Genomic DNA, 22152 nt, shown 5'->3' with positions numbered 1-22152 from the left:
AGGTCCAGTTTCTCTAGTCTCTCCTCGTAGGGCTTGGTCTGTAGGCCCTTAACCATACGAGTGGCCCTTCTCTGGACCCTCTCCAGGTTATCCGCATCCTTCTTGAAGTGTGGCGCCCAGAATTGAACGCAGTACTCCAACTGTGGTCTGACCAGTGCCCGACAGAGGGGAAGTATCACCTCCTTGGACCTATTCATCATGCATCTGCTGATGCACGATAAAGCGCCATTGGCTTTTCTGATGGCTTCGTCACACTGCCGACTCATGTTCATCTTGGAGATGAACCAGCTCTGGGTAGCTGCTGGAGCCTGGGCTGCTCTGAGCAGGGCTTGCAGCATCCCAGCTGCCTGCTGGGAGCAGCCTGGGATCCCGGCTGGCAGCAGCCTCCCAGAGCCAGGGTGGCTGCAGTCAGGAGGCTCCAAACAGCTGTGCCAGGCTCTAGGCTCCAGCACCAGCTCCACATTGGCATGTGCAGGCATGCCTCCAAGCGGGCAGTGGGGGAGGGGCCTGAGGCGGCGCAGCCCTGGTCTCTCCCCTGTTCCCGGCACAGAGGTGATGAGCCCGGCACAGCCGTTTGGAGACAGCCCAGGCTCTGGGCAGCTGCAGCAAGCAGCGGGCAGGCTGCAAACAGCTGAGCCAGGCTTATCACCTCCATGCTGGGAGCAGGGGAGAGACCAGGGCTGCGCTGCCTCAGGCCCCTCCCACACTGCCCGCTCGGAGGACCGGCCTGCACACGCTGGTGTAGAGCTGGTGCTAGAGCCTGGCACAGCTGTTTGGAGCCTCCCGGCTGCAGCTGCCCCGGCTTTGGGGAGCTGCTGCCAGCTGGGATCCCAAGCTGCTCCCAGCAGGCAGCTGGGGTGCTGCAAGCCCTGCTCGAAGCAGTCCAGGCTCCGTCGCTGGCAGCAGCTTCCCAGAGCCGGGGCTGGCCGCGGTGTGCCAAGCAAAATGGCCTCACATGCCACACTCGGCACGTGTGCCAGGGGTTGCTGACCCCTGAGCCAGAACATGAAGTAGCTGAACACAGTGTGAATGCAGTCTTGATCACCGAGACCTAAAGTGAAGGTCAAGGGCCAGCACCAGACTCAGCCCAAGAGGCCCCTTCCAGTCTCACTGACCTAATGTTTGCCCAGTATAAATGACTGTTTGCATTAGCCATGGGCATTTTAAGAAGCTCTGTGCAAGGGCCCCAAGAGGAGAGAGTGCAGAGGTGAAAGAAGCATGCAACAAACAGCAGCACCCACCTGCCAGGGCTTTGATCCGGGACCTCTCAAAGAGCCGAGCAGAGCTGTTGTCATTGTCCAGCTCATCATCAGAGGCCTCCCAGCGAGTGTTGATGCGGCTGTACTGCTGCTGAATGTCCAAGTGATCAAAGTCATTGTCTGACGCCATGTTCCGTGCTGGTGTCCACAGTGGTTCCTACTTTGGTTACAGAGAAAGGGACCCTGCAGAAAAGCACACAAGAGTGTCAGCTTCTCCCTGAGACCACCCCAACCAGCGATATGCCACAATTGTTCAGGGAAGCTAAAAATCTTGCATGGCCACCAGTCCCCCAGGCTCTGGCATGTTAGGCAACACTGCAGTGGCCCTATGAGCACTGGTCAGTGGCATGGGGAGCTGATGGTTTCTGATCTGGGCTTCACAGATAGAGTTGTGACTTAGAAATGAGTAGCTTCCAAGTATGACTCAAAGTATCAAAAGCAGAAAGAACCCCAAGCAAATTTCATTTTTCTTTAATCTCCACATTTTAAGTCAGTCTCATAGCATTTGGGGTCATATTTTTTTAATGCCTGGGAATAGTGTCTGCTTAATTTCAGGCATATGCTTAAGTTCTATGAATTTTAAGGGGACATAAGCATGTGCTTGAATCTCTTGAATCAAGGCCTGAACTTGCCCCCACCCTGCAATGCAGCTCAGAAGAAAAGCCCTGTCTGTTCAGAAAAGCAGGGTTGTCTGGATGTCCTGGAAGGTCAGAAATCTGGATTCCTGTCGCACGTGAAATTCCATCATTTCTTCCCATCCTGAACTGGGAAGATAAGCTGAAATATGGAAAATTTCTGCAGACTGGAAAATACAAGAAATTATTTTGCTGGATACATTCTGTTTCAACATTTCCAACTGCTTTGTTGCGACTTTATTCAACATCCATGACCACCCATGCTGTAGGAGTTCCTCATAGAAGATGCCATCCAGACAGGGAAATCTTCCATCAACCCTCTCCCCCAGCCCATCTCCACATCTTGATGGAAAATCCCTGTTCAGCTCCAGCAGCCTTAAGGAAGATCCCATAAAATAATGAATCACCTTTACTTTTTATGGCTGCTCCTGATCAGGTGGTGAGGGTTTCTGGACTACACTGTCCCTAAAGGGATCAGGGCAGGGTAGCTGTTCTAACACCACCCAAGGAATTGTCAATCGCTCATTTACTACCTTCTCTAACTGGGGCACCTCCCCTCCCTCCCACAAAGGCCTGGCCCTGTACAGGGACCACCCCCTGCCACCATGGTCCAGTCCAATCCAGTCAGCCCTGCCTCACATGGGGAATGGGGCACTACCTTCCCAGGGGATTGTGAGTAACAAGGAGTGGAGGGGATCTGGTAGTAGCCCAGGGGATTGTGCATAACAAGGAACCATGTAGGGGCTTAGCAGGAACCCTGAAGGTTTGCAGGTAACTGGATGAGGACAGACCACTTCCTCCAGCAAAAAAATCCCTCCAGCAAAAATGCAGAGGCAGACAGCCAGGAAAGGTCTTCCAACCTGGCTGCCAAGTGGTTCCAGTAGGAAATTCTATTTGGGACTACTGCCTCAGCAATGGACAGGGGCTCCCTGCAGCTTCCAAGCATATTAATATGCCTATGGTTTCCTCCAGAGCTGGAGAAGCGACCAAGTGCGGCTCCCTCTCCCCAGCCTCACTGGATGCTGCTGCAAAGTACCCCTGAGGAAAGAGGCAGCTCTTGCACTGACCGTCTCCCAGATGGCACCACAGGGAGATATGGCCCAGGAAATTTCTATGTCTACTAGGAACCAACTAGAACTAGCTGTAAACCCCATATATTTCTATTATCTCTCTTCCTGGAGGGTCCCAAAGCACTACTTTGCATGCTACACATAGCTCTAGTGATCACGTTGCTCAGTGCTGGAATGCCTCTGAAGTCCCACATGTCTCCTGCTCCACAGCACACAACAACAATTCAGGGCAAGAAGAAAAATGTGGGCCAGAACAGACCAAAGAGTGCCACTGTAGCCCCCTGCTCTTGGCAGCCTGGAGCAGTGACAGTTCAGAAACTGACTAGCCCCTGCAGACTGCAGAAGCCAGCCTCTCCAAAACACACCATGGTACCAACAGGATCAGAACCTGATTTTGCACTAGAGGGAGAGATTTCAAACATGTAAAAACCTTGCTGACAGCATTGGGCTTGGCTGGGTTGCAATGGGTAGGGTGAAAAATGCCTAGCCCTTGCTGCCAGCTGAGCACCCTGGCCAGGAGTTTTAAAAACAAGCAGCCTGACTTTAGCAGCCAAGAACAAGGTTTTCAACAGTGATTAATTAAATTTAGAGGCCTTGTCTCATATTCAAGAGGTAAATTAGGTGATTAGGAGCCTATGTTTTACTGAAAGTCCAGGGCATTTAAGTTCCCAAGGGCCTAAATTCCTTTGGAGAAAGGGATTTTGGTTTTTTTGGAAAGTTTTGTTCCAATGGTCTCAGCAGCAGCCTGACTTCCCAAGACTAGGATGCATAGATGTCTGTAAGTACGCATTTAGCCCTGTTGCTTGGTTTTCTGAAGAGCAGAGCACTCTACAGCCCCACGGGCCTTGGTGAGAGCTGCTAGGAGCTTATTGCTCAGGGAAGCCAGCCACTGTACTGGAAGCTCCTATTTTTAGACAATCTTGGCCAGGAGCAATCACAGCTCCTGTGAGAGAGAAATTCCTCAACATCGAGGCAAATAATATCCTCACCCCACCTGCCCTGCTCACTGCAATGCCTAACATCCTTCATTCCCATTTCCACTGTTTGGGTGACTCCTCTCTTCCTACCATCCTTGTCTTCCCTCCTTGCCTCAGAAATGCAGCCAGCTTCATTGGGAACCCCTCATTTGAGAGATGGGGTAGCTGGAAGGGAACTGGAGACAAGTCTTGGCTCTGACAGAGACTTCCAGCATGATCCTGGGCATGTCACTTGGGAGCAATTTGAATCTGCTCCTATGGGTGCCACCATTTATGTGTTGCAACACCTTGCCTTAGATGTGTTAACCATATCCATAGGGTTAGGCCCTCAGGACCCACAAAGACGATGGAAATTGCTAGCCACCATGGAAGTGCCACCCAGCACACCCAGGCATCTGTAGGAAGCCAGTGGGGAACTCTGGGCACAGGGAGGTGTCTGAAAGCACACTCCTTCTCAGACAACTTACATCCAAGCTCAGGTTAGCATCCCCAAAATATCAGGGTGCCAGGCACCTGGAGAGTAGTCCCTACCTGACTAGGATGCCTAACTCACATTGACAACAGCATTGGGCTTTGGACAAACTGCAGGGACAGGGATCCCTACCTATGGCATAACAGCCTAGTGGCACTAGCACTCACCCAGGAAGCAGAACATATATGGACCTAGGCCCATCTCACCCTGTGGCGATTTGAACCTCCACTGCCCACTTCCTAGGAGAGGCTGTGAGCTAAGCTGGGTGGGGACTACCCTCCACTCCTAGTGGTAAAGCTGGGCCTGGGCCAGGCAAATGTGAAAGAGTCTGGGCCCAGGAGGGGAGCAAACAAGAGAGAGCGTGCCCTTGGGCCCTGGTAGGGGGAGGCCAGTGGGTCGTAGTCTTGCTGCCACTCATACCTGTTTTCTAACCAACAAGTGTCCAACACAAAATGCATAAACACTGCTGGTAGCAGGAATAGAACCCAGGTTTCTTCCTCCAGTGTTTGAGAAGGAAAGAAGGCACTGGACATAGGAACCCCAAGGTATAGGACCCCTTCACCAAATGGGATTTAAGTCTGTAACTCCTGATTCCCAGTGAAGTGCTCTGGCTACCTGCGGTCACAGATGAGCTGGAAGTCAGGCAATTCAGATGGACACTGTCCTGAAAGGAAGGAGGGCTCCTGCCTGAATCCTTGCTCCCCTGGGGGCAGAAACATCCCCAGTGTTGTTCACCCACTTTAGCCAATGAAAATAAAATATGAAGTGAAGTAGGTCAACTTAAAGAGGAAGGTCAGGGAGGCACCTGAATATGGTCTGGTGGTTAGAGATAAAATATCCTTTTATTATGAAAAAATGTTATCAAATCTTGGTCCCAGGTCCCTATCCCCCTGTTTTCCATTGACTTAATGCCTCGAGTTACACGGTTTCAACTTACAGTGTTTTTCAGGAACGTATCCCCCGCGTAACTCGGGGTCCGACTGTATCTCTAATTTAGGTAATCTATAAGGTGCAAATCTACCCTGCCTTCTGCTTGACTTCAGACTAGCATGGCTAACTCTGTCTCTCTGGCATAGAAATATCACCCCAAAAATCCTCCTTCCAACACTGCTCTGCCAGCAGGTTCCTAGCATGCAGCTGGCTCTTCTGCATACTCAGCCAAATGCCACAGCATGCAGCAGTGGCAGGTGAATTGATCTAGTGATTAATTACCCTTCAATTAGCATCAGAAAAGGTTAAATGAAGATTTGTCTGGGCTAAAGAAGATATATGCTGAAACAGCAGGCAAAGGCTTCCTAACAAAAATTCAGGAACTTTTGCAGCCCTCCTGCACTTTGTGGCACCACTCCCTTGCCCCACCCACTAGCCCCATGTGCAGCTGTTGATAGCAGCACTACTTGAGGGGCTGTTTGGAAAGGGCCATGCAGAAATGTAGCTTGCACAGCAGGCGTCCTGCCCTGCATTCTTATTAATAGTCATTAGTATTAGAATTACATTAATAGTTATTAGCATACATTTGCAATCCTACACCCCTGGCACTGAACAGCCAAAGGCTGAGAGACAGATCCTGCTTCAAGGAGCTTTCCAGGCTAAATGCACAAGATAATCATACTATTCAGGTCAGAGCTGCTCAGTGGCACAGGCAGGAACTGGACCCATGTCTTGAGAGCTGGGGCTCTCAACCTTTTTAGACTGCAGGTACTCCTTGCTAGACATCAGGGACCCCTCAGAAAACACCAGCTCTTAACTTTCATTTATTTTTTGACTGTGGTAAAATAATACAGCAATTTTTTTGTTGCAAAAAACTCAAAGTCTACACAACAGGTCAGCATGTGGCAGTATGGATTCCTGATTGAAATCTCCGAGTTTATTTTGTGAACCAGGTATAGGTGTTTGCACATTTAACCATGCTAATATTGTACAGCACCCTAAAAACAATTCCACTAGCAGCACCCTGATTGAGAATTGCTGCTCTAGAGTCATAGCCAAGGGCCTGATCTATAAGCCCACATTCCCTCCCCCTGCTACTTCTGCACTAATGGCCTGGGCTCCTTCCAGTACTGTAACACAGGGGTAGGCAATCCTGGGCACAGGTGCCAGAGCATGGCATGTGAAGACATTTTGCTTGGTGTGTGCACCTCAGAGCAGACAGTGGGGAATGGGCCAGGGCTGTGCTGCCACAACAAGGATCAGGTCCCTCACAGCTCTCCTGCTGTCCACCCCTGGTATGCTAACATTGCAGGTGTTTTTGGCATTCTTCTCAAAAACATTGCTGGCCCCTGCTCTAGCAGAATTATCACAAGGATGGTTCAAGCAGACTGGAAGGAATGGTGTACTCAGTCTGGCCCTGCTATTCTAGTTCTTTCAGCCAGAGAGCACATAAGACCCGCTGTTGGGGAGATCCCCCCTTTCTCTGGAGCAATACTCTCACCCTCTTTTCCATAGTACCAGGCCAACTGCAAGCTACTTCCCCAGGGGATCCAGTATGACTGGTACCAGGGGACCAGAGAGCTGTGTACTGCTACCTTGCCTACCACCCCCTATTCAATCTGCACAGCAGAAAAGGGAGAGAAAGATAGGGTCATCTGTGCTGAATTACAACAGGCCCAGCAGCATTAAAACAGGCCATCTCTGGACTTTCTGAGGCCCTTCCAGCTCTACTTTTCTATGATTGAATAATTACCACCTTCCTGCCCAGTATGGTAGGTATGTGACTGATCTGACATTATGGTTCCCATGATGATGGGCAACAAGAAGGAAGAAAAGCAAGTGCAGATAACCCAACAGCTGGATTGTCTGGACACACAGGGCTAAGAACGCATATGGCTCCCTGCAGTGGAAGGCTGAGAACAGCCCTGGGCTGCTGTTGCTGGCCTGGTCCCCAGCAAAGCGCTTCCAAGGTGCAGCTCGATAACATTATCACATAGCTTGCTGAAGAGCACGAGTTTCAGCATCACCCAGAACAGCTGTAGCAAGCCCCTGCAATTCCTGGCATAGATAGTGGACTACCCAGAAGGGCCCCCCGTCCTTGGTTGGAATTAGGAAGGGATGTCTGCAACAAGCCTGGCCTGGAAATTCCCCGCTGAAAGCAGCAGAGCTCCAAATAGCATGGCTTGGCCATACCAGTAACAGCTGCCGCTGAGCTCTTCCCCTCTCAGAATGCAAGCAGGGATGGGGGCATGGGGGAGGCACCCGCCTGCCTGGGCAGGTCATTTGAAAGATATAGATAGCAAGTGGTGGCGTATGAAATGGTCTGGGAGCAACTGTCAGCTTGGAAAGGCTCTGGGAGGCTCCAAGAGCACTGCAGTCATGCATCTCATGGCCCCACTCAGGAAAGTTAGCCAGATTAAAGTGGTGAATGCCAGAAGCCAAAGAGATTCCAGTGGAGAGGGGCAAGCTGCCGCAGCTGATGTGACAGACAACAGCAACACGCAGATACAAGAAGTCGTGAGAGACTGAGGGAGAGACTGCCCTACATTTTCAATTCCACCTCTATTCCCGCACCTTGGCTGCCAGCATTTTCCTAGCAGGCAGGGAGAGAGGGGGCTGGCACACACTGATCTTACCACCAGCAGGAGTAGACAGAGGTAGTCAGATTCTGCTGCAGCACAGAGCTATCTTTGTGTCTTGACCCTATGGGCGTCCTCCCTTCCCCTTCGCCGAGCCTGACCACCAGCTGGAGATGCAGCCATCAAGCCAGGTCCCTTCTGCCTGTTGTTGTAGTCATGGGGAGGGAATCATTAAACCATGGGGAACGAACCCATCTCTCTTCAGGAGGAGTTGGGCTGGCCCCACTTCCCTGGCTTCCATCCCTGCTCTGAATGCCTGGCCTGCTTGCTCTGGCCAAGGGGCTGCTGCTCTAATGACAATGACGGAAGGTCTGAAGGGAGGGTTGGGTGGTATCGCTGTGCCAGCCAGTGGCCAGGAGAGCAGGGCTGGCCTCAGCAGGGCTCCTCAACTGCCTGCTAATGGCTCTTCTGCTCAGGGGAAAGGGGAGGGGAGAAGCTTGACTCTTGCTCCCAGAGCTGCCACTCTGCCCCACCTGCCATGCTGAGGGAGTGCTGGCACCACAGATATAGTAATGGACCCATCTTTCCTGGTGTCCTGTCCTAGTTGTTGCTGTGTCAAAGGAGTCCTCCCCCACGCTGAGGACCCACCCATGGCTTATTAAGAAACTGAAGATCCTGTAACCTTTAGTATGATGCTTCCCAGCAAGTTATCCAAGTATAGGACACTGATGATTAATGGTCTCAGTGCTACCACCAAACCAGGAAAACAGAGCAGAGGAATTTCTGGTGGGGTCAGAAAAATGGAAGATCTCAGCACACTGAGCTAGAGATGGCAATGGGAATGAAGACTGGCTAAACCATGAGGCCTTGGAATCTCACTGTGATGTGCAAGACCCTCTAGAATTGGCCTCTGGGGCTATGTGGATCGTTCTCAGGACTGAAAGAAAACAGGGTAGGGCAGGGGTGTCCAACCTTTTTGAATGTGGGGCTGGCTCATGAACTTTTTATCACCCAGTGGGCCGGCAAGCCATATTCAAAGACCACCCAGGAAGCAGACCCCCCACCCAAACGGAAGTACAGTGTTTACTTTTGTTTCCCGTCGCAGCACCTGGGGCCTCAGAAAATGGCTTGGAGGGCCGCATGTTGGACAAGCCCTGGGGTAGGGTATCTGAAATAGACATTCTTGTGCCCCTCAGATCTTCTGCAACAAGGATAATGATGTCAAAAGTCCTTGTGCTGGCACATTTAAACCAGCTTAGAGCTGGGTTGCACTCTGCGTTTGCACTGCTAAAAGTCAGCTGTACATTGGTTTTAAGACTGTTGGTCAATACAGGAGTTGACAATTATATTCAAGCAGCATTTTAGCTGAGGTAATTAAGTAGATGTATAGATTAGGCCCAAGTCATGTTTCACCTAATTCGAGACAGGCATGACATTCTAAACTTTGGTTCTGAGACACAAATTACCCTTTAAGACCTTTTAATAAAGAGCCATGGACCTCTTTAACCACACACACCAAGACCCTGCCCTCCTGTAGGTTAGCTGCCCAGATCCAACAACTAATATAAAGGCTGTGTGAGAAAGGAAAGTCTGACTCGTATAAAGGGTGACAAAACACCCCATAAGGGGCAAAACAGACCTAGTTACAAGGCAACACCAACATTTCACAGACAATTCCAAGTATTACAAAGCTTTCTCTTTTCTATTACGTTTTTAATAGCTTGATTCTGTCCACTTTTCAGATTCTTTTAAATATTTTAAATCAGTTCCCCAATGCCCCCAGTTTTGAAAATGAAAATTTTCTGGAAAAAGAAAAAAATCTAATTAAAAAAAAAGAAAAGGGTGGGGGGTGGATGACAACTTTTTTGGGCCACTGGAAAAAAAAATCTTGCCTTGTTAGTAAGCCAAACAATCCCAACTGCAATATAAAAGTATCAGGGAAAGAAAAACCCTAAGAAGTGACAACACCCTTTACAGGGCAACTAACAACCTAAATGTCTTATAAAATGCTTTCAAACAATAGCAATTTTTAAAACATGCCATTTTCTAATTAAGTCTTTCTTTCTTTGAGAAATGTTAAGTGTAAGATACTTGGAAATGGTTACAATTGGAAGTTACCTCCTACAAATGAAAGGAGAAGGAGATGGCAACCATGTGCTGGGAACAGAGGTGTGCTCATCCTTGTACGCTTCACACATCACCAGCAGGGTAGGGTTTTCTGCAGCATGGTAAAGCTTTCCAGGCCTTACTGCCCTCCTTGCTCTGTCAGCTCAGCAGTTGAACACCGGCTACAAAGTCATTCCCACGGCTATTAGCGCGGAGAATGTTACTAGGATGAAGATGCAAATGAAGCCACATTTTTTTTAACACAACTCTGGCACCCCCTGTGTCACTGCAAGACTGTGACAAGCTAGCCTTTGCTTCTGCTGCTTTGGGGAGCTAGTTACAGAAATGTGCAGAGGCTGCTAATGATTTAGCAGTGCGATCCCTCTGTGGGAAGGACATTTTATCCTTATTTTGCAGGTAAAAAAAACTAGGTTCAGAGGGGGTCCAGTGATGTGCTGAAGTCTGCACTGTAAATCAGAAGTAGACAACCCAGGCATCCTAAGTCCAGGCCACCTGTTCTAAACACCAGAACCCTTCCCTGCTGATGTTCAGAGAGAAATGAGCTGATGCTAAACTCAGCTACAAAAAAACCTACCTGGAAACATCCACATGCAGCAACCCAACTTAATCTGGGGCAAACAGCGCTCCTCCATCTCACAGCCTGTCATAGCCCTACCTATGGAAATGCCCTAATCAGAAATACCACATGCAGACATTTGGTGCCATGCCACTGACCACAGAGCTGCTGTCTCAGCTCAGAAGCAGGAGATCTGACTCAGGCTACACCCCAGGCTGCCCACATCCTGCAGGAGGAATCCATGCACTTTAGCGAGAGATCATCTTCACATTCGAATCAGAATTTGACATCTCTTGATGTGAAATAGTTGTTGAGAACTACCAGTTGAGTACACTGCTAGGATGCCCTAATTTCCTTGCTTTATTTGCTGTCATAGGAAAAGGTCGCTTTTCTAGGGTTTAACCAAATACATCTCATCAGCATTGCCCTTCTGACACCTGAGGATTGAACCACAGGCCACAAGAGCTAAACACTGGCTCCCCTACAGTTTGAGCAAAAGACCCATTTGGTTGCAGCTGGGGACTTGACTCATGGCAGGATCCTCTTCCAGCTATCAGGTGCTTAATAGTGACCCTATTCAACCCTACTAAAATCCCTGAAAAACCATTAACAGGTGGGTCCTGCTTCTCCTTGTTGCTTTCTGTGATGTAGTCTCAAGGTTGAGATGGTGATGTATTACCAGTGTAGGCACATTAATGGTTTTCTAGGAACTGAAGCAGGGTGGAAAAAATCCTGCTAAAACAACCAAGTCCACTTTCATGCTTAGGTGGAAGAGGCTCTGGGTCACAGTGTCCACTTCCACATACACACGTACACATACACACAAAGTTCCTCAGCAAATACACAATCTTAATTAATGACAACACCTATTCTGTGAACACATCCCTCTCCAGATGGATAAATATTGATGATTTTGAAAAAACAGGTGTTTCATTTAGTTGGATTTTTAAATTCAAATTTGATGGTGTTCAAGTTAAATGCTCTTGTTAAAAATCCATTCAATTTTGATTCTGAAATGAAAACCTACACGAAAGTCTAACATGGAAAAGCAAAAAGTCTTGTTCTCCTCTTCCACCCAATGGATAAGAACAATACTGGAGAGAATCACTCCCAGACCCAAGACTTTGAAGGACATGGGTGGTGGAACATGCAATTCTATTCACTTACTACAGATAATCCTTCCTTTGTTTAAAATATCAGTTACCTTTAAATGTAATTTTCATAAATTTACTTTTTGACTCTTGCATCCAGAACATTAAAATAGCTTTACTTAACTAAAAAAAAAATTAAAAGTGCTGATGTTATGCATTTAATTAAATTTCAGTTTCTGTCCAACTGGATCTGGATACAAGTAACTGATACAAAAATTAAGCATCATCTATCAAATAAGAAAAGCACAATTCACCACTTTCCAATGTAGTACAAATACAAAAATTAAGCCTTTGAATAAAATAAATGTTCAGCTGTACAATTGCCTAAATAAAGGATTAGTTTCTGGTTAGCAAAAAGAAGTACCAGGTTAAATGAACTGATGAGAATCAGCTTGTCTTTAGAAAAAGCAATGAAAGAGTACAAATGCAATACAAGATTAAAAGTAATAATTTAAATCAAGGTTTCCTGTTTGCTGATCTAAATCCTCATTCAAATCAGTGATTTAAAGTACTTGGGTTTAAATCAATCCATCCTGATTACAGCACCAGGCAGGTGCCTGAATGTACATGTGTGTGATGTGTGCAGTATGACAGCATGCGTGGGTGCCACAGGGAGAGCACAAGCACATGGTGGGAGAACAGACAGCCGGCATTTGGAGGCCTGACAAGAGCAGATCGTGGACACAGGCAATAGTCTGCAACGACAGCAAATAGCAGGCATGCACTGGCAGCTGATAGCTGCCATGTAATGAGAGAGAACAGTATGTGTGTACACTTGTGTTATGACAACAAGCACAGTACATCATACTAGCTCCAGCTCTCTTCCCATCAGATCTCAGGCACTCAAACTGGGCGAGCCCTAGTCACTATACTGATATGTCCCAAGGTGGTGTGAGGGCTGCTTTTGTTTGGATGGGACTAGCACCACAAATGAAAGGGACCTAGGGGTAATCATAATAGATCACAGTATGAATATGAGCCAGCAGTGCGATGCTGTTGCCAGTAGGGCAAATAATACTCTGGCATGCATCAATTGATGCATCTCCAGTAAACACCAAGGAGGTGATTCTTCTGCTTTACTCAGCACTGGTGAGACCGCAGCTGGAGTACTGCGTCCAGTTCTGGGCATCATTCCTTAAAAAGGATGTGGACAAGCTTGAGAGTCCAAAGAAGAGCCACCCGTATGATAAGTCTTACATGGCAAGCCATATGAGGAAAGGCTGAGGGATCTAGGACTCTTCAGCCTGAGGAAGAGAAGGCTGAGAGGGGACCTGGTAGCAGCTTACCACTACCCTAGGGGAGTACATCAAGGGCTTAGTGAGCAACTGTTTACCAGGGCACCCGAGGGCAAAACTAGGAGTAATGGCCACAAAATCCTGGAAGATCAATTCAGGCTCAACATTAGGAAAAACTTCTTCATAGTCAGGGGTGTCCAGAGTGTGGAATAAGCTCCCTCCAAAGGTGGTGCAATCGCCTACCCTGGAAATCTTCAAGAGGAGACTGGACAGTCACCTTGCTGGGATCACCTGACCCCCAGTTGTCTTGCCTGCTTGGTGCAGGGGGCTGGACCCAATGATCTTCCCTTCCGGCCTTACAATCTGTGAATAAAGCCGAAGCCATGGTACTTGTGGTCTTTAAAACATCCTGGGGCACCTTCCCTGGAGTATGCAAGTGAAAATTTTTTGGCTGATTTAGAGATAAGCCCTGCTAATTACAAGCCAGAGTTCAAATCACCTCCCACTCCAAACTACCACACCATCAGGACAGGAGCTATTCCCAAGATGAAGTTAATTTCAGACAATGGGCTGTGTGTTGTTGCCAGAGCTGCCCCAGCCCTAGCCTGACTGCCCACATTCATGTGGAGAAAGATGCAAGTTTCTAAAACCCAGGGAAGACCCATGCAAACAAGCCAGGAAACAGAGGAGACCTGCTCCACATAGTGCTGTCCAGTTGGCAGAGCAAACCAGCAACAGGCACTGCTGTCTTTTTGTTCAAAAATCTCTCTTGAGTTTCCAAATAAGAAAAACTTCCTGTCCCCTGTAGCAACAGCAGGGCAAGTGTTTTTGGATGGAAGAATGGATTTTAAATGGATGGTGTCACTTTGCACTACCACCACGCTCTGCCTTAGAGATGGCCCCATTTTGATGGGACAGGAAGTGAAGGGGCAGGAAGGAAGTGAAGTGATCCCTGTTTATAGTTCACACCCACACACCAAGATTGTGTCCTGGGTGACATTATATCATGACTCGCCGTACCCTCCCTCTCAACAGTTCAGTGAGTGCTCTGTGCACCTGCCACCTGGGTTCTGGGAAAGGATGCAGCAACTCTTTCCTCTCCATTTCAAGCAAGACTGGAGGAAACTTTATATGTGAGGGCTGTGGGGGGAGGAGAAGAGGGAACAGATTGTGGAGCCAGAGCTTTGCAGCTCTTAAATCTGTGATGATTTAGTAATACCCCAATCCAACCCCCAATATCTTCATAGCAGCCATACGGGCTAAGTTTCTCCTATAATGATTGGCCTTGAAATACCACTCAGGATCATTGGGTAGCTCACACCAGACTCAGAACTGGTATCACAGGCTGCCTGCAGACTCAGGCATGTGCCAATGCCTCACTTTTTTCCTCCACTTGCATCCTGGCCATTGCTTCCACCATTGCACAGAGTTTCTCAATCCCTGGACATTTCTGTGAAAAGCTGGTCACCTGGTACCAGCTCCTCTTCTTTCTCTTCTCCAACATTCAAATCACCTTCAAAGGCCATAGCAGATCAACTCAGTTTCTTCCCAACATCCCTTTTCCCTGGAACTGTCCAATGACTGTGCAGCAGGAAAGATGCTTGCAACCCACTCCCTGCTCTAAGGGCCAGGGAAACTTTGCATTGCTGAATCAGGCTCTGCAGGTCTGTCTGCACTAAGGACTTTGCCCTATGGCAAGACTTTCACAGTAGGGATAGCATAGGCGACGTGTGGAAGGGCACTGCGGGGGCGGAGAGGGGGGCATGTGCCCCATCTGACAGAGCCACCGCCACCTACAGGAGCTTGCCAGCTTTGCTCCTGCCGCTGATGGTGGCACCTGCGGGAGCTCTCCAGCTCTGCCATCAAGGATGAAAGATAGGCACTGGAAGAGCATCCCTTGCACAAATGTCTCTGATGCTGACCAGGCCTACCACATGATCCATCCTATAAGACACATTTGAGGCACCTTGAGCCTTTTCCTTTTTCAACCAAAGCTTCGAGTCCAGAGTACAATAATGCAATGATTTGAGTGTTGCTGCATTGGTTCCTAACAGAACAATTTTTTGCTTATTTGCACTGCCACTTAATCATATAAAAGAAAGGGCCTTAGAGGCAGCAAGAATGTCACATTCTAACCCCCCCTCCCCTGGCTTTCATACATATACGACTTTTCAAAACCATTTTCCTCAGGGCTGAACTCATCCAGGATTGTTTTGAGCACAAAAGTCTGTTTGTAGAAGTCCATTTAACCACTTAGAAATGAGGAAGGATAACAATAAACACATACATGCACCCAAATAAAAAAGGTTGCCATTATCAAGGCTGAGGAAGTGAATTAGAAGTGCAGGTCTATTCACAAAGGGAATCTGTAATGATCACAGTTGTACAGAGCATCATATCCCAATTTCAGGGACTACTGCTGTAAACATTTGTCCATGGCATGGCAAAGAGTAAGCATGAAACTCAACATCAAAAAAGAATGATGCTGGAACTCTTTACGGTAAGGGTTGCCAAAATATGGAATGGGCTTCCAAGGCAGGTTGTGCTTTCCCCGACCTTGAAGGCATTTAAAAGGAGATTAGCCAAGCACCTGGCTGGGGTTACTTAACCCCAGCCCTCTTTCCTGCCCAGAGCAGGGGGTCGGACTCAATGATCTAACAGGTCCCTTCCAACCCTAGGAATCTATGGAACAGCACATGCATGTGTGTAAATTTCTGCTGCAGAACTATGAGCTCTGAAGATGTAATATGACCCTCTGCATAGCACAGCAAGGACCCCTTGCCTAGGGACCCCTGCCACCAGCTGGAACGTCTGGCTGAGCAGAAAGGCTAGACACCCAGTCTAGATTTAATAACTGTAAGTGAGGAAGAGTCTACCACCTCCCCAGGACAGTCATTCTGCTGGCAAATTGCTCTCAGCATTGAAAAATCTGCACACGAATTGTAAAGAATGTTAAAAATGTCAGGGTTTAATAAAAGGCAAGATTTGCGGAGTTCAGCACAGATCAGGAGAGTTTAGTTCAAGTACATCATACTCCTGCATGAATATGGCTGCAGTGCAGCTTATACAAGCAGAAGAATGCTTTTGCCAATACAGCTGGAACCAGTTCCCCAAGCTCCAGAAAATTCCATGTGTGACACCTATCACCATAGCCGTATCAGTCAAGGAGAGATGGTCTTCTCACATTCCAACCTAACAAGGGAATGCTGGCAAAAATTTAACAAGCACACTAGGCCTATGTTTGGTTTTGAATTAGTATTTATTGGTATACATCCTCAGTGGTGGAAAAGTTTAGGGAGATGAGCTCTAAGGTTAGATCACAATGTCACTGAAGATGCCCATGCATGGGGTGTTTCTTAATAGTACTCTTGCACCAGTTCCAGATGTACGAGTTGCAGTTGGTGCAGCACAAATATACCTTCAGTGCATAGGCAAATTATGACTCTGGGGAAGAAATGCTGCCCTTAGTTCTGGGATGAAAGAAAGAAGCTTTGGGAGAGAAGGAACTCAGCAAACAGGCCTAGAGTTTGCTCTCGGCCTAGAGTTTGCTCTCTGCCTTGAGTTCTACCTGGAGTCTTTATTTATTTTGGGGTGGGGGGGCTCTTGATTCCCAGAAACAGGGCATTGATACTAGGCTGAGACCTCTGGAAGACATAATGGCTTTGAATCCTGTTCAGCTATCAAATTTTAGGACTGGAATGTAGGAGATGGAATTGTAGTTAAGGTTGCCTGACATTTCCCATTCAAGGGAGAGTGCAGTTTTCTCTAGGTATGGGAGGTGCGTATCAGTGACACAAGTATAATCTAATGGGAGAAAGGTACTGGACTGGGAATCAGGACAGCTACACTCTACTCCTGGTCCTTCTGTGAGACTCTGGGCAAACTGCTTCAATCCCCTGTACCTCAAATTCCCTTGCTCTTTGGAGCAAGGTCTTGTTCTCACTTCATGCACAGCACCTGGCAGAACAAGGCCTTGATCTGGGCCAGAGCCCTGATTGTTCATATTACAGTAGTGCTTAAACAACAGTAACAAAAGCAGTGTTTTCTCCCATAAAGCAGAGCTGTCACAGACCCATCCTCTAGAGAAGGAAAATTGCTCTGGAGTCGCTCCCACAGGATTAAACTGGGCTGACAACATTCATTTACAGAGCAGATATTCTCAAAGGCTTTAGGTCTTGCTTTTACTTACCGATGCCTCAGAACTAACAGCATCTGACAGAGAAAAGCCATGGGCAATATCCTTTGCATAATGACTCCCATCCCTCACTGCTTCTGTGCTAATAAAGCATCAGTCGGTTGCCTGTGGTGGGGAGTGATCTGACCTAGCCGTGGGACTTTTGTGCAGAACTAGCTCTGGAAAATGACATGGTGGCGTCGTATTTGCCACGCGCTTAACGCTGGGAAAGCAAAGTAATGCTGGGAAAGCCTCCAAGGTGCTGCTGATTTAATCAATTATGCTTGACAATTCTACTGGTGAAATACAAGAAGCTTGGTGCAAAACTTCAGGAATTTACCCTTGCAACCCTGAGTGGCTTGGCAGCAGCAGGATCAAACCTACGGTCTCTGGACATCTATGCACGAGCTAAAAGAGTTGCCTCTGTTAGCCAGGGCTGGAGCATCCTCATTAACTAATGCATCAACCATCACTAAACAAAGGAGGCAATACAACCTAGCGCAGGGGCCCTGACCACTGTCTTTCTCTCCCCCAACTCTTCCCTGAACAGTGCATCACAAACCTAGATCACCTGCAGGCTGCCAGCAAAACCAGTAGTTATGAGAGAAGGGCTCATCCCAGGCCTGACCTTGGGCTACATGGGCTTCAGCTATCATAGAGAAACATGGTTACTGTCAAACTGCTGAAACCAATGCAGGAGCTCATCTTTTAGCTGCATTGCCACATGGCACCCTGGCTCCTTTGATCCTCCCAGCCTCCATGTTTCCAGCTTATAACTAAAGCATTGTGTAAATGGGGACACATGGAAGGTAGGCACTCCAATACCACTGACAGTCTAACATAAAAGTGAAAAGAATGTAGTCAAAAGGGTTATAACAAAATGTAAAAATAATACAGCCCCAGTATGCTTCTATTAGATGGTTTTGTTTTATCTCTTCAGCATTTCTTGACAGAGGGAAAAAAAACTCTTTAGTTGGAATATTTCTGACCAGCCACAGCCTAAAATGGGCTTCAGCTGAACCAGATGGCTCTGGTGACCACCTCAGAAGAAACTACAGCATCTCTCCCACCCTGGTCAAGAGACTGCAAGATACTGTGAGTGGACAATGTGTGCCTGACCTCCAGGGATCTGGGTTTTCCATATGCCACGTAAAAATGCAGTAAAACCCAGATTTTCTCATTTTAAGATGAAAAAATCCAGATTTTCTCTTTTAAAGAACCCACCAGAAACCAAGGGTTTCCCCTTGCAGACGGCAGAGTTCCAGCCTTCAAGGGGCTGGGAGGGGCAGGAGGAGGGTGGCCATGCAGGGGGTGCCATGTACATGTGCAGACTCACACATGCACACAACTGCCAGGCAGCCTGGAGAGCAGCTCCGGCAGGTAAGTTTTGTGGGGAGGGGATTGTGGCCTCTATAGTGAGGTAGGGAATGAGTTGGGCAGGGCTGGGGCTGCTGTTGGCTGGGGCGGTGTATGGGGCTTGGGGCTGGAGTGTGTGGCCTCAGGGCCCTGGGCAGGGAATGGGATGGAGCCACAGGCAGCTTGTCCAGGGGGCAGAGGCTGACTTCCCACTGCTGGGTGCACTCCTGGGGGATGGCATGTGCCCCCCAGATTTGTGCATGGAGCAGGCTGCCAACTGCAGGCTCAGGGCTCTCTTCCCTACTGGCCTTCCTCTGGGGCCTTTGCAGCCCAGCAGGCGAGACCCAGTGCAGCAGGGCAGAGTGGGGCAGGGAAGCTTGGTGCCAGTGCTGGGATCCCCATGCCGCTATGGTGACATGCCCCCTGCCTGCCCAGCAGAAGCAGGGGCAGTGGCACAGAGCTGTACCCCTTGTGCTGCTGGGTGGGCAGAGGGTACCTCACCAGGGCAGTGTGGAGCTGCCAACAGCAGCACTGAGCTTCCCTGCCCAGCCCCATTCTGTCCTGCTGTGTTGGGTCTTGCCCACTGGGCCATGGAGGCCCTGGGGATTGGGAACAGGGCGGGGAGCCCAAGCCAGCAGCCTGCACTGCGCATTCCCCCATGGGCTCTGCTCTGGCTATGCCAGCCTTAGGAGCCAGGCTCCATGCTCCCTTCTGTGGCAGCAGCAGCCACCTCCCACATGTAGCAGCTGGAGTTCAGGTGCTGCTGCAGGGGCAGGAGGTGCTGTGAACCCAGGTCCCTGGCCGCATAGCTCTGGCAGCTAGGGGCTCTCTCCAGCAGGGCTGGGGGTGCCAGGGGGCTGTGGATGGGGAGTGAGGGGCACCAGCATGTCTGTGGGGGCTGTGGGTGGGGAGTAAAAGACACCAGCAGAGGTGGGAGGGCTGTGGGTGGGGATTAAAAAGGCACCAGCAGGGCCCAGGGGACTGTGTGTGGGGAATGAGAGGCACCAGTAGGAGTTAGGATACTGTGGGTGGGGAGTGAGGGGCAATGGCATAGGCAGGGCAGCAGCATAGTAGGGCTGTTCTCAGTGCCACAAAGCAGTGGAGGGGGGCAGGGAGAGAGGGGGACAACTGCATCTGGACCCACATCTTGATGAGCAAAGGGGGCAGGGGGAGCTCTGATTTTCCATGATAAAAAAGCCCAAATCAAACACCAGCATTTACAGGTATTTAGAATGTATCTTATTTAGTGATTGAGGCACTGGTAGCCTTCCAAACAACTTTAAAATGGTAAATATCAACAAAACATTGTGTTCAACTGATATCTATGTATAGTGGTGTTTCATTTTAATCATGGAAAAATGTGGATTTGGGGTTTTATTAATCAGAGAATCTGCAATTTTTAAATCAGAGAAAACCAGGATCCTTGCTGATCTCACACCAGGACAGGTAGCAGCCACCTGCTGTTCTGCTGTGAGATCACCTCAAACCAGAACTGGGTGGATTCCTGATTGATTCCCAAACTCAGGAATCAGAGAACTGAAAAGTTGTTGCTAATTCTGGCATGGGCGGGGGGGGGATGCCTCCAGGAGGAGAGATTACCCAGCTGACTAAAATCCCTGGCTCAACACATTAGAGTTTGGGAGTGAAGTGCCCCAAAAGGGCTGAATCAGTGGTAATAGCCCCATCTTTGGGACAGCTATTAATGACTTAGTTACACCATGGATGCTAGGGCTGTGCGACGCTTCGGGTGGTGATTTGATTCAGGAGTGATTCAGCCCGATTCAGTAACCAAATCTCCAAATCCGAATCAAATCAGGGGAGCAATTTAAAGGTCCAAATCGATTCAAAGCTCTCCAAAGCTTTGGCTGATCAGGCAGTCCCCAATGGCTGTATCGGTGCTGCCAGGCAGGGGTGGTAATCCCTGCTGCCCCTCACTGCCTCATGCTGCATGGGGGGGCTCTGCACAAGCCCCCTCGACCCCCCACCCCCACCCCGCTGCCCTGCCTGCTGGGGCTCTGGCCCTTTAAGAAAAATAAAGCAGAGAAAAGCCCTGGGACTCACACCTCTGGGCTTTGGGGGCTCCTGGAGAGCCCCCACATGGCAAGGGGCAGTGGGGATCACCCCGCCAGCAGCAAGTCCCAGGGTTTCTTCATTTTTTTTTCTTTTTCTTAAAGGGCCAGAGCTGGCCTGTGTGGGGCACCTGTGAGGAGGTTGGGGGAGTGGGGGGGGTTCAGGGGCTCATGCAGAGCCCCCCCATGCAGCATGGGGCAGTGGGGGGCAGCAGGGACCACCCCCCGCCCGGCAGCACCCACAGAGCCGCAGCATGTTTTCCCCCTCCAGTACCAGGAGCTGGGGAAGGCGGGGCAACCATTGCCAGGCTGGGAGAGGGGCAGGGGATGGTCCTGGCCTGGCTGATTCAGAGATTCTGCTGCTGCTGAATCTCCGAATCAGATTCAGCCAAATCGAATCAGGACAGTGATTCGAATCACCAAAGCGAATCGCTGTCCCCTGAATCGACCGAATCTGAAGCAAATATTAGCCACTTCGCACAGGCCTAATAGATGCCCTCCAGCACGATCAGGCCACAGTTCATATTCAGATAGTGCAAGACTCCAGACACTCTCATGCCCTCAGGCACGGCTGAGACCTCTGTACCACCTCTACTAGCCCCAATCCCAAACCATGGGTAAATGATAAAGAAATATGCCCTCTGGCTAGAACACATTGAATTTTATTAGTAGATGTTTAGGATTGTGAATCCAAAAAGATGACAAAGCCAGTAGGGAAATACAGATTGCCCAGCGAGGAACTAACATTACAGGGATGGGGGTGAGGAGGGGAACGCAACTAGGTTACTGAAAATACAAAACTAAACCCCCTCTGGGTCCAAACATAAACAGCAGCTACCTACCTGCATAACAAGGCCTGCCCTTACCCCAGGTTATACACCCCTGCAGGGCAGCAGCACTCTTTGCTTTCCTCAAGATAGCCCTAGTGCCAGATAAAAACTTTCCTGTATTCCTCCCACACTCAGGCTCTTGCCTCCAGGTCCAGACTGCCCCTCTACACTCAGGCCCTGAGCTTATATACATGCTAAGCCCCACCTCCTTCTGGTCAGCCATCAGCGTTTGTTCACCTTGACCCTAAGGCCTTGCCTGCCTGCTCTCATGGCTGCTTAACTGCTGTTTGCAGCTCTTAGCCCCTGAGCAGCCTGGCTGTCTATCCATTGTGCTTGTTACTGCTGGCTTTGGCTGCAACTCAGCTAGGAGGTAGCTAGTTTCTTAGCTGCTAGCTTTCCCGGAGCCAGCTCAGCCTGCTGTAGTTTCCTCTTAAGTAGCAGGAGCCTTCTGGTTCCCTGGTATACCAAGTCAGGCACGAAAGGCCACAGTCCAATGACTTCTGAACCTTTTTCTGGGACAGATAATCCCCACTGCTTATAGGAGGCTGGCTGGATGGGCAGTTAAGTGATGGCCAGGAGCACCAGTGAAACAGACAAGAACGACAATGCCAGGGCTAGTATGAGCAGTAAACGGACACAAACAGCCGAGTCTGCACTTAACAAAGCACAAGAGATGCCTGCATCCTTGAGAGCTCTGGGGATGGCAATGGCCAGCACAATTTGCTGTGTGTC

The 22152-nt window shown here is 49.1% G+C and overlaps 1 protein-coding gene across 7 annotated transcripts in view; it reads right to left on the bottom strand.

Moving 5' to 3' along the window:
* Positions 1–21566, bottom strand: part of SPTB (spectrin beta, erythrocytic) — a 122506-nt gene extending 100940 nt beyond the window's left edge. For 4 of the 7 annotated variants that reach the window (XM_025192003.1, XM_014525772.2, XM_025192005.1 and 1 more), the window contains exons 1-2: positions 21433–21565; positions 1242–1442 (exon numbers count right to left, since the gene is read on the bottom strand). In XM_025192003.1, the coding sequence (XP_025047788.1) occupies positions 1242–1389 (148 nt within the window). In that variant the 5' untranslated portion in view covers positions 1390–1442; positions 21433–21565. Of the gene's footprint in view, positions 1–1241; positions 1443–21432 lie in introns of all 7 variants that reach the window. The other 3 variants (XM_006035820.3, XM_006035821.3, XM_025192004.1) reach the window with 2 other exon arrangements.
* Between the last annotated feature and the right edge of the window lie 586 nt (positions 21567–22152).

This window comes from Alligator sinensis, unplaced genomic scaffold (assembly GCF_000455745.1).
Source record: "Alligator sinensis unplaced genomic scaffold, ASM45574v1 scaffold155_1, whole genome shotgun sequence".
NCBI lineage: Eukaryota > Metazoa > Chordata > Crocodylia > Alligatoridae > Alligator > Alligator sinensis.
The sequence above is the reverse complement of the archived record's forward strand: the minus strand, read 5'-3'. Positions and strand labels throughout refer to the sequence as shown.